The 16879-nt window shown below is 37.2% G+C and overlaps 2 protein-coding genes across 3 annotated transcripts; both read right to left on the bottom strand.

Moving 5' to 3' along the window:
• LOC18792620 (BURP domain protein RD22) lies at window positions 1500–6786 on the bottom strand. 2 transcript variants are annotated; one of them, XM_020570687.1, is made up of 3 exons: window positions 6651–6786; window positions 2790–2904; window positions 1500–2620 (listed from the first exon to the last, which is right to left on the bottom strand). In XM_020570687.1, exons 1-3 carry the CDS (start codon window positions 6687–6689, stop codon window positions 1734–1736), a joined length of 1041 nt encoding a protein of 346 aa, XP_020426276.1. In that variant the 5' UTR covers window positions 6690–6786; the 3' UTR covers window positions 1500–1733. The 2 variants fall into 2 exon arrangements, with proteins under 2 accessions (XP_020426276.1, XP_007225823.2); XM_007225761.2 differs by lacking the exon at window positions 6651–6786 and adding an exon at window positions 3083–3217.
• On the bottom strand, window positions 4902–6146 carry LOC109950720 (BURP domain protein RD22-like). Its single transcript, XM_020570691.1, has one exon. The coding sequence runs from the start codon at window positions 6094–6096 to the stop codon at window positions 5314–5316; it is 783 nt and encodes a 260-aa protein (XP_020426280.1). The 5' UTR covers window positions 6097–6146; the 3' UTR covers window positions 4902–5313.

Here is a 16879-nt window from a genome sequence, read left to right as displayed (position 1 = left end):
AAAAAGGCGAGAAATCTATGGGTTGACCTGAATTTTAAATCAACTTTTTTTTTTTTTTTGGGGTCAAGGAATTTCCTGGGCCTAAACTCAAATTCCATAAATTACTCATCAAATGCTTTGCACTTCTATTCATGAGTTTATTATTATCTGTTCTCATGTTTCTCAGGCAAATTTAGTAACAAAGGAAATCATATTTATTTCAAAATATATATATATTCTAGCGCCAGAGAGATAATCTGCACTATGCACTGCTTCAAATGTGGAATGTTTTGAGGGCCTCCTCCAATTCAACACCATTATCTTATTCATATCATTATTGACATGTTATTCACTTGTTATTGACTTGATTTTCATTCTTTTTTTAACATATACCCAAGCAAAAATTAACATGCAACTGAAGCACAAAGAAGAGATGCCAAATCCAACAAAATTGATGGTACAAATTGGGGAAAACCATTACTCTAACCCTAAACTCAAATTCCATAAATTACTCACCAAATGCTGGTTATTGAACAATCGCAAGGTGTCTGTGCGGGGTCTTTGTGTTGCTTTGCTCCACAAATGGAACCTACCACTTCCAACGAATACGGCTTCTCTCCTTCCCCTTCCACTGCTTCGCCCCTTCACTGTTTCGGAATCCACACATTTGCCCCTTCTACTCAAAATAAATACTTTTTCAGGGTCTGGAGAACGGAGTGGCTTCAACAACCGTCGTTAACCGTTGCCTTCAACCGTTTCTCAGAGCTATGGGTTTTAAAGAGATGAGTTTTTTCTGTTCAAACTTCGACCTTGCCTCTTCTTCTTCTTTTTCGGACGTGCTTGCCTCTTCTTCTTCTTTTTCGGACGTGCTGGATATTCAATTCGGGTTTGGGTTCCTCACCTACCCGATTTTAAAACTTTATCTCAATTCTCCCCAGCCCTTAGATTGATCTGATGGCTATAAAGTGAACTCCTTATAACTTACCCCTTATAACTTTCCACTCATTATAGTCTGAGCGTTTTCTTTTTGTGAAGTTGGTTTGGGTCCCAACTTCCAAGGCCCAAAACGCAAAAGCGCAAAAACTAACTCAAAGCATTTCCTTGGCCTATACAATCCTCAAGAAGAAGACAAGCCCGACGAGATGAAGAAGAAAAAGGCGAGAAATCTATGGGTTGACCTGAATTTTAAATCTTAAATAGTATAGTAGGAAATAACAAAAAGAGTATAGTATTTAGGGAGGCACTTGTATGCTTTACATGATGGATTAGATTAGTACTGGAATTTGATCCTTTTGTGATCAAGGAAGTTTGCTTTGGTGTTACAGACAGAGCATGGAAAATATGTTGTTTTGCGTCTTGGTATATGTTTCTGGATACATTAGTTCTTGATAGTTTGAGGACTTTGATATAAATGAAGGCTTCTCTAACTACATGCATTAGCAGCCTATTCCAACGTAACAATTCAACACTCAAACATTGGGTAGAACCACAAAGCCAAAGCATATATAAAAAATATATATAGATTAATATCTCTTCATAAATATAGCATGCTTTATTATGAGTACAAGTTGAAGTCTATATAGTTACAAGAGAAAACATGATCGGGTTAATTTCAAGCAGTTTCTGTAATCTGTGTTTTTCAGGCAACCCAACCACTAATCCCAAAAACTTCATCTCATCATATATCTTACACCACATGATGAAGAGGCAGAAATAAGTAAGGAGATAATTATACGTACAGTGCTAAGTGATGATCATGCAGATTTGTGGTTCGGAACCCAGGCAATAGCATCAGTGGAAATGAAATGGCAGATGGGAATGGTTCCGGGCTTAACGTTGACGATTTGGAAGGACATATGCTCTGGGTTCCATTCTGATGTGTCTAGATGACAGATGGTTACTGCTTTAACCTTCTCCCCATCATCGCCTTTCAGGAAGAGAACATAAGCTGCTGTATGTTTTATTGCATGGCAGAAAAACACAGCATAGGGATAGTTCTGCTTATGACACACAACGACTTTGTCACTGGCCAACTTCTTCAGTCCCGGCATTGTTGTATAGTTGTGCATGGACATGGTGGCTCCTTTTTCCAATACCTCCGTCGAGATTGCTTCAACGTTTCTTGTTCCAAGCTTCGAAGTGCTAAAATCAACCATTGATTCTAAAGATGTGGCGCAATATATTTCCTCTCCCTTAAGGCCGGGAGCTTCACACTCTTCGATTGTTTGCTTAATTGTTTTGGCTTCCTCAGATGTTGGCTTCACTGAAAAATGGTTGAAAATTTCTGGTAGTTTGTTAGAGGAGAAGGGGATCGATTGAGCGCTTTCTCGTGGCAAGAAAGTAGCCGTGTTTGAATTTCTAGAGAATTGGAACTTCATTGTTGTGCCAGGGCGCATGTCCTTCTCCAAGAAGAAAATAGCTAAGTCTTTATAATGGAGTAGTTGATTGTCAGATGGAGAAGCACCTCTTCCATACTTTTTTTGATCGCAGTAACGTTTCTTGCCTCTTCCATACCTTTTTTGACTGCAGTAACGTTTATTGCCTGTTCCATAATTTTTTTGACTGGAGTAATTTTGATTGCCCAATGGGAAAGTTTCAGGTTTGCCAACGTCATTTGTGCTCTTTTCTTCATTTGTGGAGTCTGCAAATTATATATCAACGTCATAATGGAAAATAAGTGATCAGCCGATTTGTGAATATGTGTCACTCATGTAATGACAGTAGTTAACTGATAAATATGTGGTCGAACATATTTAAGTAAAATGGCAGGTAGAAGAGATATCTAAGATTCTAAAGAGCTCAACACAAACCAGGATGCAGAAGTTCACTGATAGATCTTGGCATCTGTGTGTTTGGCAGGACGGAGTTCCAGTAAAGTTGAGGTGCTGGTTGAGCAGCATTGTTTGCCTGTGCAACCGCTGCTAGCTGCAACATTAATTCGAACTCTAATTAAAATCAAATCTCACAAAGTGTAATTAATTAGTGGACAACACTTAAGTACGTACTAAATAAAATCGAGAGAGAATTATAGGACCACAAAACTTTCGTTTATATAGAGTACAATGAGAGAGCATGGAAAAGTTAATCAAATTGCAGAGCTTACACTGAGAATAGCAAAGATGAGTGGGGGATGAAACCCCATTAGGACTGAAATTAACTTGGCAACAGATGTAGCTAGTGGATATGAAGCAAGAAATTAAAGAAAGTCGGAGCTGGCTCTTATGGTAACAGTAGCAACTGACTTCACCATTTTATAGACAAATGATGAGGGGTACCCAGAAGTAACACTCCACCCACCAATATAGAGCTTAATTACTTCCAACTGCCTCACTCACTTAAATTCATTTGAGGCAAGTGGCATGATGTGATGTATCAGACGTAATTGTGAATATACAATTGTGGCATGTGGGAGAAATGTACCGAAGGTTTTTGAGACAAAACCTCACAGCTGGATGGTCCATAAAATATGTGGTTAAGAATAATGGACCACTTAAATTTGAGAGGGGGTCGGGAGCCCACTATGAGCAATAATTGGCCTGAGAATGGGTGGATGTGTATTGCAACATGTGTTTTAGGTGCATCGTTTAGGATTGAAGATTTACACAATAGGTTTTCAATCGAGAGGGGTGCAGAGTCCGATTAGACACCATTAGAACTTTTATTGCATTGGCAGCTCAAAAGGGGTGGAAGTTGTATCAATTGGATGTCAAGTCTGCTTTTCTGAATGGTGTGCTTAAGGAAGAAGTATATGTGGACCAGCCAGATGGTTTTGTGATTAAGAACTCTAAAGACAAAGTGTACAAACTAAAGAAAGCTCTGTATGGTCTAAAACAGGCGCCAAGAGCATGGGATGAGGAAATAAACTCGTATCTTATTGACTGCGGTTATACAAGGAGCTCTAGTGAAGCAACTCTGTATTGCAAGACCAAGGAAAACTCTAGAACACTCATTGTATCGATATATGTTGATGATATAGTGTATACAGGAAGCAGTGAAGAATTGATTGCAGATTTTTAGTCTAAGATGATGAGAAGGTATGAAATGACTAACTTAGGTCTTTTGTATCATTTTCTTGGTATGGCTGTGATTCAAACTGAAAAGAGTATTTTCATAAGTCAAAAGAAATATGCTTTGACTCTGTTAAGCAAGTTTGGCTTAAAACAATGTAAACCTGTTAGCACTCCTCTGGTGGCAAGTGAGAAATTATGCAAAGCAGATGGAAGTGATCCAGCAGATGAGAATGAATATAGGCAGATTGTGGGAAGTTTGTTGTACTTAACAGCTACAAGGCCTGGCATAATGTTTGCAGCTAGCTTATTAGCTAGATTCATGCATTGTCCTAAAAGAAACACTATGGAACAACTAAGAGGGTGTTGAGGTATATCAAAGGCACAATTGATTATGGTATTGAATACCAGAAGGGAAAAGAAGTTGTATTAATTGGATACTGTGACAGTGACTGGAGTGGGAGTCAAGATGACATGAAGAGCACTTCTAGATATGCTTTCTCATTTGGAAGTGGCGTGTCATCTTGGGCATCTGTCAAGCAACCCAGTGTTGCTCTCTCCACAACTGAAGTTGAATATGTTAGTGTAAGTGAAGCTACTACTCAAGCTATATGGTTGAAGTTTGTGCTTGAAGACTTTGGAGAATAGCAAACAGAGGCAACTCCATTAATGGTAGATAACACCTCTGCCATTGCAATGACAAGGAATCCAGTTTTCCATCAAAAGACCAAACACATTAACCGCATATACCATTTCATTCGAGATGCTTTGCAAGAAGGTGTGGTGGATCTAAGATACTGCAAGTCCGAAGAGCAAGCAGCTGACATATTCACTAAAGCTTTGTCTAAGGATCGATTCAATTACTTAAGAGGTCTACTTGGTGTTAAACCAGTCAACAATTTAGAAGGGAATGTCGAATTATAAATTCCTGCTGGTTTAAGTTTTATTTCACAGATGTAATATTTTGGTTGGATGAAACTTATATGACTCAGATTTAAGACAAGTGTCCAGCTTACATTGCTGGATCAATTGTAAGGCTGAGATCACATTCTCAGCATTGTAAAAAGGAATGGTTCCGTTAGAAATGAGAGTATTGTGCACTGCCATGTTTTGTGCATAGCAACGAACCTTTGAGCATTACTGAGTAGCCAATCCATTCTTTCTCTGCATTTTTCTGTTTTCTTAAATTCATCTGGTTTTGTGTGAGCTGATGCATTGTGTGTGCAAGTTCTGATTGAAATCTCAACAGAAGAGGCAGAAATAAGTAGAGTAGGGAGATAATTATACAGGGGTGCAAGCTTATTATACGTACAGTGCTAAGTGATGTTCATGCAATAGCATCTGTGGAAAGGAAATGGCAGATGGGAATGGTTCCGGGCTTAACTTTGAGGATTTGGAAGGCCAAATGCTTTGGGTTCCATTCTGATGTGTCTAGATGGCAGATGGTTACTGCTTTAACCTTCACCCCATCATCGCCTTTCAGGGAGAGAACATAAGCTGCTGTTTGTTTTATTGCATGGCAGAAAAACACAGCATAGGGATAGTTCTCCTTATGACACACAACGACTTTGTCACCTGCCAACTTCTTCAGTCCCGGCATTGTTGTATACTTGTGCATGGACATGGCAGTTCCTTTTTCCAATACCTCAGTCGAGATTGCTTGAACGTTTCTTGTTCTAAGCTTGGAAGTGCTAAAATCAACCATTGATTCTAAAGATGTGGCGCAATATCTTTCCCCTCCCTTAATGCCTGGAGCTTCACACTCTTCGATTGTTTTCTTAATTGTTTTGGCTTCCACAGATGTTGGCTTCACTGAAAAATGTTTGAAAATTTCTGATAGTTTGTTAGAGGAGAAGGGGATTGATTGAGCACTTTCGCGTGGCAGGAAAGTAGCCGTGTTTGAATTTCTAGGGAATTGGAAGTTCATTGTTGCGCCAAGGCGCATGTCCTTCCCCAAGAAGAAAATAGTTATGTTTTTATAATACTGGAGTTGATTGTCAGAATTAGGAACTCCTGCATACTGTACTTGAATTGTGTATCCGCTAAACAATGCGTTTATTTCAGGTTTTCCCTTGTGGTCAGTTGGCTTTCCATTCCCAACAGCATTCATGATATTTGTGCTCTTTTCTTCATTTGTGGAGTCGGCAAATTATATATCAACGTCATAATGGAAAATAAGTGATCAGCCGATTGAAGATTCAGTGAGACATTTGTGAATATGTTGCCGTACGTACTCTAGTACCATACTATAATTACTCATGTAGAGGTTAATAATAAATTGGAAAACAGTAGTTAACCGATAAATATGTGGTCAAACAAATTTTAGTAAAATGGCAGGTAGAAAAAATATCTAAGATTCTAAAGTGATTAACACAAACCAAGATGCAGAAGTTCACTGATAGTTCTTGGCATCTGTGTGTTCGGCAGGACGGAGTTCCAGTAAAGTTGAGCTGCTGGTTGAGCAGCATGGTTTGCCAGTGCCACCGCTGCTAGCTGCAACATTAATTCGAACTCTAATTAAAATCAAATCACAAAGTGTAATTAATTAGTGGACGACACTTATGTGGTAAATAAAATCAGAGAGGATTATAGGAATGCAAAACTTTCGTTTATATAGAGTACAATGAGAGATAATGGAAATGTTAATCAAATTGCAGAGCTTACACTGAGAAGAGCAAAGATGAGTGGGAGATGAAACCCCATTAGGACTGAAATTAACTTGGCAACAGATGTAGCTAGTGGATATGAAGCAAGAAATTAAAGAAAGTCGGAGATGGCTCTTATGGTAACAGTAGCAACTGGCTTCACCATTTTATAGACGAATGATGAGGGGTACCCAGAAGTAACACTCCACCCACCAATATAGGACATAATTCTGAATCAAATACAATTGTTGCAAGCGGGAAAAAGGTACTGAATGTTTTTGAGATAAAGCCTCACAGCTGGATGGTCCATAAAATACATGACTAATCATAATGGACATAAGTAGTTAAATTTAAGATAATATTGAAAATAATAATACACAATAGGTTGAGTGGGGGTGGAGAGCCCGCTAGGAACAATAATTTTAGGTCGACATGTCATCTAAGACTTGAAAACAAAAAAAATAGGGTGGGCACGGTCCGGTTTGGACTGGTTTTTGTCTCAAATTAGAACCGAATCCGATACTATTTGTCCGGTTTGGTTTGGTTCGGTTTTAACAAAAAAAATTCAAAAACTGTCCGGTTCAGGTTGAACCGATTTTGATTAGGTTCCGGTCCGATTTGGTTTTGAACTGGATTATTAAAATTAATTTTTTTCAAATAATTTTTTAATACAAATTTCAACTAAAATTTTATTTTTTTGACTTGAAAATTAATAAATTATTTAATTTTATATAAAAATAAATATTAAAGCCAGAAAAGAGAGATGTTTTGAAATTGAACTTGCATAAATATTAGTTATGAGACTAAAAATATAGCATTGAATATAAATATATATTGAAATTATATATTTTTTAATTTGACTGGTTCGGTTCCGCTTGGTTCAGTTTTTGAAGACATAGAATTGGATCCAAAACCGGTCCAAACTGGTCCGGTATGGTTTTTGATTGGTTGTTGACTATTTGGTCAACTCGATTTTTTCCTGTGCGATTTGGCTTGGATTTCTGATTTGCCGATTTGAATGCCCGTCCATGTATAAAATTAGAGGGTACAATTATTGGCATCAGCAATCTTACAATGCATCCTCTGGATCTTTTCCCTTTCCAATTTATGCTTTATTAATTTTACTTGATTCTTCTTGGTTCAGAAAATTCCCAGAAAACAAAAGATCTCATTTCCTTGGAGCAATAATCTTTATTTTATAATATATAAGATAATAGATTGATTTTAATTTTAATTTTTCAATCTATATATATATAGGGAGCTAATTTCCCCATTCCTCTTTTCTCCATCTACACTCCCTTTTACTTTTTAAAACTTTTTTTTATTAATTTTGTTCATTCTCTTTTCTATTCTACCTTTACCCTACATTAATTTCTTTGTCACTTTACTTTTATATATATATATATATATATATTAAAATTGGAAAGCCTCCTGGCCTACAACATATTGGTCTTGTGGTGTAGGTGGTGGCTAAGGTGATAAGTATTGCACGGCCTCCCCATCCTCCTTATATTACGAAAGCTTGCAGATGTCAGTTTCTCGTGGATTGCTGGTAACATACATTACTCCAATTTCTGTCTTCTTCATTGTCGCCCAATTGTGATGAACAGCCAAAGATTGTCTGCCAGTTGTGGTTGTGGTTGTGGATATGGTTTTCATCTTGAAAGCAACCCAAATAAAGAATCTTCAAATGAAGGTATATAAACTTAACCAATTAAAGAAACCCAAAAATCTTCAGTACGACATAACATTATTCTGTCCAAGTCACTCTTGTTTTACCAGAGTTATAAGCCTTCGCTACTTTTTTTTGTTGGTCTGCCTCCCACCACTTTGTAGATTTTGCGGAAATTATGTGCTTCAGAAATAATCTTGGGCTTCCGTTGCATATATTAATTTGTGCACAGTTTGAGCTTGTATTAAATATATCAATTTGTCATATTTTTCTTCCTCACGTTGGTGAGAAGTCTAAGTGCCCGTTTGGCATTACTTATTTGGGGTGATAAGTGATTTTTTTAAAATTTTGAGAAGCCCAATCCATTTGGTAAACTGTGAGAAAATCACTTATTGTTAAAAATTGATGTGAGAGAAAGCTATAAAGGAAAGCAGCTAATGATGTGCTTTCATTTTCTGATTATGCAAAAATCAGTTTCGAAAAGGCGCTGGATTTAATGATTATGCAGCAATCATTTTCTGATTATGCGTAAAATAAATACTAATAATACTTTTAACAAAAATTTTACCAAACGCCAAACTATTTTCTCTCACAGCAAATCTGACAACGATTATTTTCACAGCATAACAATGCCAAACTGACCCTAAGTTCGGTGCCTTGGGCTTAACTCATGTTTGCTCTTCCTTTTCTATAATCAACTAAATGGAAAATGTGGAACACATTTCCATTACTTGAATATAGAAGATCAAGGGGAAAAAAAGGAGTAAATTACCGAATACCCCATGAATTATCACACTTGTTGAAATCTACATCTTGAATTAATCTTTCAACCAATTTAGCTATTGTATTAAATTTATTTGTCAATTTCGCCCCTCTAATTAGCTTTTTGACATGACCTGCCCCGAATTCCTACCGTCTAATTTTATGTTAGATTTAACCTAATTTTAGGATAAATAATGACCAATTTGCCCTCATATTTAACAGAAATATTGACAAAATATAACGGTAGGACCAATGGAGCGAATAATATAGAGTTGATGGACCATTTGAACGAATAATTTAATTGAGGGACCAACCGTTTTCGGGGGCTTTATTCATGGGCTTGGGCTGGATCTTATGTTGGATCCATTATTAACAGTTAGGCTTTAATATGTGTTTTGTTTTATTTATAATTTTATCTTTTATTTTATTTTTTGTTTTATTAATACAAGCGAACCGATAGTTTAAACGACAAAAGGAGGGGATGTTTCACACACATTACCAAGTTGCTATAGGCAGTGGCGCAGCCAGGAATTTGCATTAGAAGGGGCCCTTCACAAAATTTTATAAAATAATTTGAATTAGAGGGCTCAAGCGCTAACCGGTTAATAAGTTAATACGATACTAACTACTCCATTTAGCCTACTTCATAATATCATTTCATATTGATTAATAATCCATTCATTACAATCATGATTGTCCTTAATTTCATATTATAAAATGGTTGAATATTAATCTCATCATCTACACTATTAAAGACTCAAAAGTTAATAAATGGAGATTCACTATTATACCCAATATAGGAGTTCAAATTATTATATATAAAAAACCTATATGAAATGGACTTTAGAAACACACTCGAAACCTATTTACAACATAACAAAAAGCCTTTTAATTTTTTTTAAATTACAAAATTGCCATTGATTTCTTAAAACAAACTCAACTCCAAAATCTCATAAAAAAAAGCCCAAAACACTCAATAGGGCATCAAAGTAATTTAATAGTCAAAATTAAATTCAATAGGGCCAGCTATTATTTTTTGGGTTTGTTTATAGGAATTGAATGATGTAAGGTTTATTTATAATATTAGTGCTAAGAATGGGTATATGACTAAATATCTCTAATTTATATTCCAACATAGAGAAGAAATACAAAAAAAGTTCATAAATCCCAATATTAAAGTACCCTACTCATACATGTAAAAAGGGAGGGAAAAAAAATTACAAAACTTCAGCTTAAGTTAAAAAAAGAGCAAGAGAAAGAGAAGAAAAAACAATTAGGAGTTTTTAGTGCAAATATCGTAACCTAGCCTAGTAGATTTAATTAAAAGTATAAGAGTGATTAAGAAGTTTAATGGTCAATTTGTAGACAAAAAGAACCTAATATATTGTTTATTTTAGAGTAAATATTCCAAATATTAGATAATATATTATAATATTTATATCATATAATATATATAAAAGGAGTATCGTCCCATGGCTTTACTAGGGTCCTTTTTTTTTAATAATAGAAATTTAATTATATACCCAATCGTAGACATAGTCTAATAAAGAAACCCTATACTATTTAAAAACTACAAACACACCCAAAATTGATAGCTGTCAAATTTTTCAATTTAATAGCTGTTTTTTAGTTTATTTGTGTGTGTTAAATACCTATATTGCCCTTGCAATATGGATTTGAGAGAGAAAAATCAGATCTGCCAAAAAAACAAATCTGCACAGATCTGCCAAAAATTCAAATTTGCCAAAAAAACCAGATCTGCCAAAAATTCAAATCTGCCAAAAATCCAAATCATATTTATTTTCTCTTTTCTTGTTGGTGCTTTCTCTGGTGTTGGAGCAAGAGGAGCTTCCATTGGAGCTCAGTCTCAGGTCCAACTATATTCTTCATCTTTAATCTACAATTTTCAATATTTCACATTCGATTCTTGTTTTAAAATCTTGCTTCTATTGATTTTTTTTTTTCGGATTGTTCGAGACCTCAAACGAACCTTGATCAAATGCTCTTAGCTCTACTCCTCATCTTCGAGCTCTACTCCTCTTCGCCACGTCATTGTCGTCATCATTGTCGTCGTCGTCGTTGTTTGGTTTGGACTTGAGATTTTTGATCTTTTGCTTCAATTATGTGTTTCTCTTCGGATTTTAGTTGATTTTCGAAATGTATTTTAAGATTTGATGATCGACTTATCTTTTATTACTATTTCAGTTATGGATCTTATTTTTGTTTAACAATGTAATTCTATGACAGAGTATTAACCATGTACTTCTATTACAGAGTATTAACAACGTACTTCTACGACATAATAGTATTAACTATTTGGACTCAACTTATTTTGAGTTGGTCTGGTTTGTTCTTTCTTCATCTTTTCTTTGTTGGACATGTATTAGAAATAGCAACATGACAAGCATTAATCAACATGATAGTAAACTAGCAGTGTTATTACCCTAAACTGGAACATTACAAGGGTAGATACACATTAGAAATAGGATGTCATATGAAACTAGCAGTGTTATTACCCTAGACTGGAACATTATAGGGAGTAAACATACATTAAAAATAGGAACGTATGGATTTTGGTCATCATATGTGGCTAATGGATTTCAGGGTACATTAAAAGATGGACAAGAAAGATCACAAATGAATTGAAATGTTTGATAATAATATTTACCTAACTTGAGGGAGAATCATGGAATAAATATAGTAAGTAACAAGTGAAGTGATCAAACACTAACACATGTATGTAAAAATTTCTATGAAGTGTCAAATTGCCATTTAAATCAACGAATCCAAATTTAACGTTTTAAGTAGAGCTAATTTTTGTCGAGGTTTTATGATAAAGTTTCAACTTTTTACATTAGTTTTCACATATGCAAGATGTGAAGTGATCTAATCTTTTGAGAAGAAGTGTAGTTTTCAGGAGAGAGTAGAAAAAAATGTTTTGTAAACTCACTTGAGTAATCTTTATTAGTGAGTGGAGGAGAGACTTAAAGCAAAAATGATGAAAACTTCCAATTTCTACTAAAATTATGATGAATCTCAACACCGCAGAGAAATTAATTTTAGTAAAAATTGGTACACATAGGAAGTTTGTAAAGTATAACACTTTGTAGAATTTAGTAGATATTATGTGCTTCAGAAATCTTGGGCTTCTATTAAATATTTCAATTTATGCACACTTTGGTGAGAAGTCCTTGGGCTTAACTTAAGATTTTTTCATTTTTCATTTTTCATTTTTCATTTTTTTTTCCTGATAAACTTATGAATCAACTAACTAGGCTTGAGATAAGTTCTGTTGAAATTGAGCCCAAACTATCACAAATCTAATAACCATGATCATCAACGCACCCATGGAAACACTCAGCACACCCAAACTTGTTCAAGCTCGGCGGACACCCAAGCCACTGCCATCTCAAACTTATCTAATAAATGCATACTATAGATCACGCTTTAGTACAAATTCAAATACATAGCCCAATGTAGATTTGTGGGTTGGAACCTAGACAACATGATCATAGTTGGGAAGGAAACGGCAGATAGGAACGGTTCCTGGCTTAACCTTGAGCACTTGGAAGGCCACATGATTGGTGAATACTTCGACTTTGTTTCTAGTAATAATAAAGTCGGAAAATTTTGGTCTTTTCCGATACTTGCCAAAACTGAAGCAACTTTTTCGGACCCGCCCCGAATTTTCCGAAACCTAAGACGAATTCTGTCGAAATTCCCGACATCATCCCGATGTCGGGCCCACTTCTAAAGCTATATATCCTTTTTCCGAAAAAGGAATAAGGGCACAAGACTTTCTATCGAAATTTTGACAGAGTCTCCCTTGTAAATTGAACATTTCCCAAATTTCAACATGCACAAAATTCACAATTTAAAAAGCCAACTGCCAGCACACACAATGTAATTGCACACAGTTTACAGACAAGGCCTCCAACCTTCAAATAAATCAAGGCAGAACTACTAGCAGTACTCTTAAGTCAATTAATATACTAACAATGCAATTCAGGAACTCAAATAAATTTTACGAGTACCACTGCAATCCACATGAAATAACTTCCTACAAATTTCTAGCATGCATCAACTACCATCTATGAATTATAACCAATAGTCCCAGGGGCCTCGGCCCATAATACCATATAATCAAACCTAAAAACAACATTATAACGTTTAGTCAGCGGCTGCACCTAACCACTACCCTAGGCTGCCTACGTACCCTTACTGAGGGATCAAGCCACACGTAATTCTTTCTACAAACACATTTTTCCCAATATAAACAATCCTTTATTCATCTCACTAGTAATCACATAATCTCCCCAAACACCGGAACATCCAAAGCCACGTATGGGGTCTGTCCTCACGTCGTATAACCTACGTCACGTGGGACCTAACAATCACAAAATCTCCCCATACGCCGGAACATCCAATGACAAGACTAGCCCCAGATTTCCCGAAACCCGATACGAATCCTATGGAATTCTCGACATCACCCCGATGCCGGGCCCACTTACTAAAGACCGGGACTTTCTGTCGAAATTTCGGCAAAGTCTCCCCTGTAAATTGATCATTCCCCAAATTTTTCAACCTGCATAAAACACATTTAATATCCCAAACTACCCACAAAGCTCTTGAGTCACATATTGCTTTCAGCAAGGCAAATAATAAACTCAAATATGAATTATGAATACTAAATACAACATACATCATCTAACTTTTCCAATTCCAACATACGAGGTTTTAACCTCCTAACACAATCACATCTATGTCCGCGGCTGCACCTAATAACCTTAGGCTACCTACATACCCTCACTGAGGGATCAAGCCACACGTAGTTCTTCCTACTAAATCCCCATTCCAAACACATACAATACCTTTATTCATCTCCCTGTCAATCACATAATCTCCTCATACGCCGGAAATTCCAACGCCACGTATGGGGTCTGTCAGCACGCCGGATAACTTACGCCACGTGTGACCTAACAATCATATCATCTCCCCATATGCCGGAAATTTCAACGCCACCTATGGGGTCTGTCAGCACGTCGAATAACTTACGCCACATGTGACGTAACAATCATATCATCTCCCCATACGCCAAAAATTCCAACACCACGTATGAGGTCTGTCATCCCGCCGAAAAATCCTACGCCACGGGTGACTTGACAATCAAATAATCTCCTTATACGCCGGAAATTCCAACGCAACGTATGAGGTCTGTCATAATGCCGAAAACTCTTACGCCACGCGTAACCTGACAATCATATAATCTCTCCATACGCCGGAAATTCCAACGCCACAATTGGGGTATGTCATCTCGCCAGAAAATCCTACGCTACGGGTGACCTGACAATCATAGGGTGGTACTTAGGGTAGTGCGTATAGCATTTCAAACTGACATACTCTCAATTATCTAAACTAATAATAGAGGTATTCCCACTTCAGTGATACCAGTCTATAGTAGACTGTAACGTAATTTAATCAGGAAAATAATATTATTTTTAGACCAACGATCATGCACATAAACATAAATTTCATAATTTCAATTATTAAAATAATATCTAAGAATTTCCTACAATAATAATAAACACTCTAGAAGTCTCAACCTAGTCAACATAGCTCAACAACGGTTAAGACCTGTCACTAGGGTCATTATAATCCTCCTAGGAAGGTAAAACTACCTCGGAAGACTCATGGTCAACTAAGGGTCAAACTACCCATACTTGGTAAAACGGGCCCATGGGGCACACGACCTCCAAATTCTAATCCGAAAATTTCTATAGGTTCCACAAGGTTTAGGATATACGTCCAACAAGTTTGGTCTGGATCGGGCGGTCGGATCGCTCACAATTGCACGATCTGACGGTTATTATAAACATAAACTTTAAGTTATTAAATCGGAACATCCAGGGCTCCGATTCAAGATCCGTGAATTCCTACACGATCTTAGAAATGCCTAGATTAACATATATCAAATTCAAAACTATCCAACGGTTCAAACCTATCGAACCCGGATAACGCACACTATGTGATATCCGTTCAAGACACAAACGGTATCCAAATTGAAATCCGAGCACACCTACGCGCTAAAGACAACAGGGGAATCTCATCGGGACACAATGCCCCTTTTCAACAGTGCCCACGCGCTTCCAAAGCGATTACGCATCGCCGAAAATTCTCAAAATCATGGCTCAAGGTTCCTACTCTAGGTATAACACCCTATTTGGAACCACTTTTGTTCTTGGACATACCCCAAAAACTAGCAGAAGTGGCCGAAATTTCACTTTGAAAATTCGGGCAAAACCAAAATTCTAAATCGAGTTCCTAAACACGAAAATTGTCCAATTCCTACACAACAGCAGCTAGATCTCGGAAAATAGGTGAGGAACCATACCTGTTTCACCAGAATTGGGCGGCGGAGGCGATGGGGCAAAGCCGGGAAAAACCCTGTTCAAACCAGTCGAAGCTGTGGCTGAAATTCAAGGTTTCCGGCCGGGATTTTGTCAACTGGGATTTCCGGCCGAGAGAGAGAAATATGATTTTATCAACCCTTTTCGCCAAAATTACGGTTATGCCACTGAGGGTATTTTGATCGTATCTCTCTTGTTACAACTCCGATTCGAGCCCACTATGTGTCTACGGACTCATCTCGTCGTGCTCTACGCAACGGTATAGTCGAAATTCTGAAATTCCTTTCCGATCACAAAATCAACTTTAAACCTAATAAGATATTCTATGGGCAAAATGGTATTTTCTTTGAATAAATTAATATTTACTAATTTATTTAGGACCGGGTCGTTACATCCAACGCCACGTATGGGGTCTGTCAGCACGCCGGATAACCTACACCATGTGTGACCTAACCATCACATGATCTCCCCCATACGCCGGAACATCCAAAGCCACGTATGGGGTCTGTCCTTACGCCGGATAACCCACGCCACGTGGGACCTAACAATCACAAAATCTCCTCATACGCTGGAACATCCAACACCACGTATGAGGTTTGTCAACACGCCGGATAACCTACGCCACGTGTGACCTAACCATCACATAATCTCCCTCATACGCCGGAACTTCTAAAGCCACATATAGGGTTTGTCCTCGCGCCGAATAACCTACGCCACGTGGGACCTAACAATCACAAAATCTCTCCATATGCCGGAACATCCAACTCCATGTATATGGTCTGTCAACACGCCGGATAACCTACGCCACGTGTGACAAAACCATCACATAATCTCCCCAATACTTCAGAACATCTGAAGCCACGTATGGGGTCTGTCCTTACACTGGATAACCTACACCACATGGGACCTAACAATCACAGGGTGGTACTTAGGGTAGTGCGTATAGCACTTCAAACTGACATACTCATAATTATCTAAACTAATAATAGAGGTAATCCCCATTTAGTGATACCATTCTATAGTATACTGCAACGTAATTTTATCAGGAAAATAATGCTATTTTTAGACCAACGATCATGCACATAAACATAAATTTCATAATTTCAATTATTAAAATAATATCCAAGAGTTTCCTACGATAATAATAAACACTCTAAAAGTCTAAACCTAGTCAACATAGCTCAACAACGCTCAAGACCTGTCACTAGGGTCTTTATAATCCTCCTAGGAAGGTAAAACTACCTTTGAAGACTCACGATCAGCCAATGGTCAAACTACCCAAACTTAGTCAAACGGGCCCAAGGGGCCCACGACCTCCAAATTCTAATCTGAAAGTTCCTATGGGTTCTACAAGGTTTAGGATACACGTCCTGCAAGTTTGGTCCGGATCGGACTGTCGGATTGCTC

Source organism: Prunus persica, chromosome G1, assembly GCF_000346465.2.
Source record: "Prunus persica cultivar Lovell chromosome G1, Prunus_persica_NCBIv2, whole genome shotgun sequence".
Classification (NCBI taxonomy): domain Eukaryota; kingdom Viridiplantae; phylum Streptophyta; class Magnoliopsida; order Rosales; family Rosaceae; genus Prunus; species Prunus persica.
Note: the sequence above shows the minus strand (reverse complement) of the source record. Positions and strands in the feature narration are given on the sequence as shown.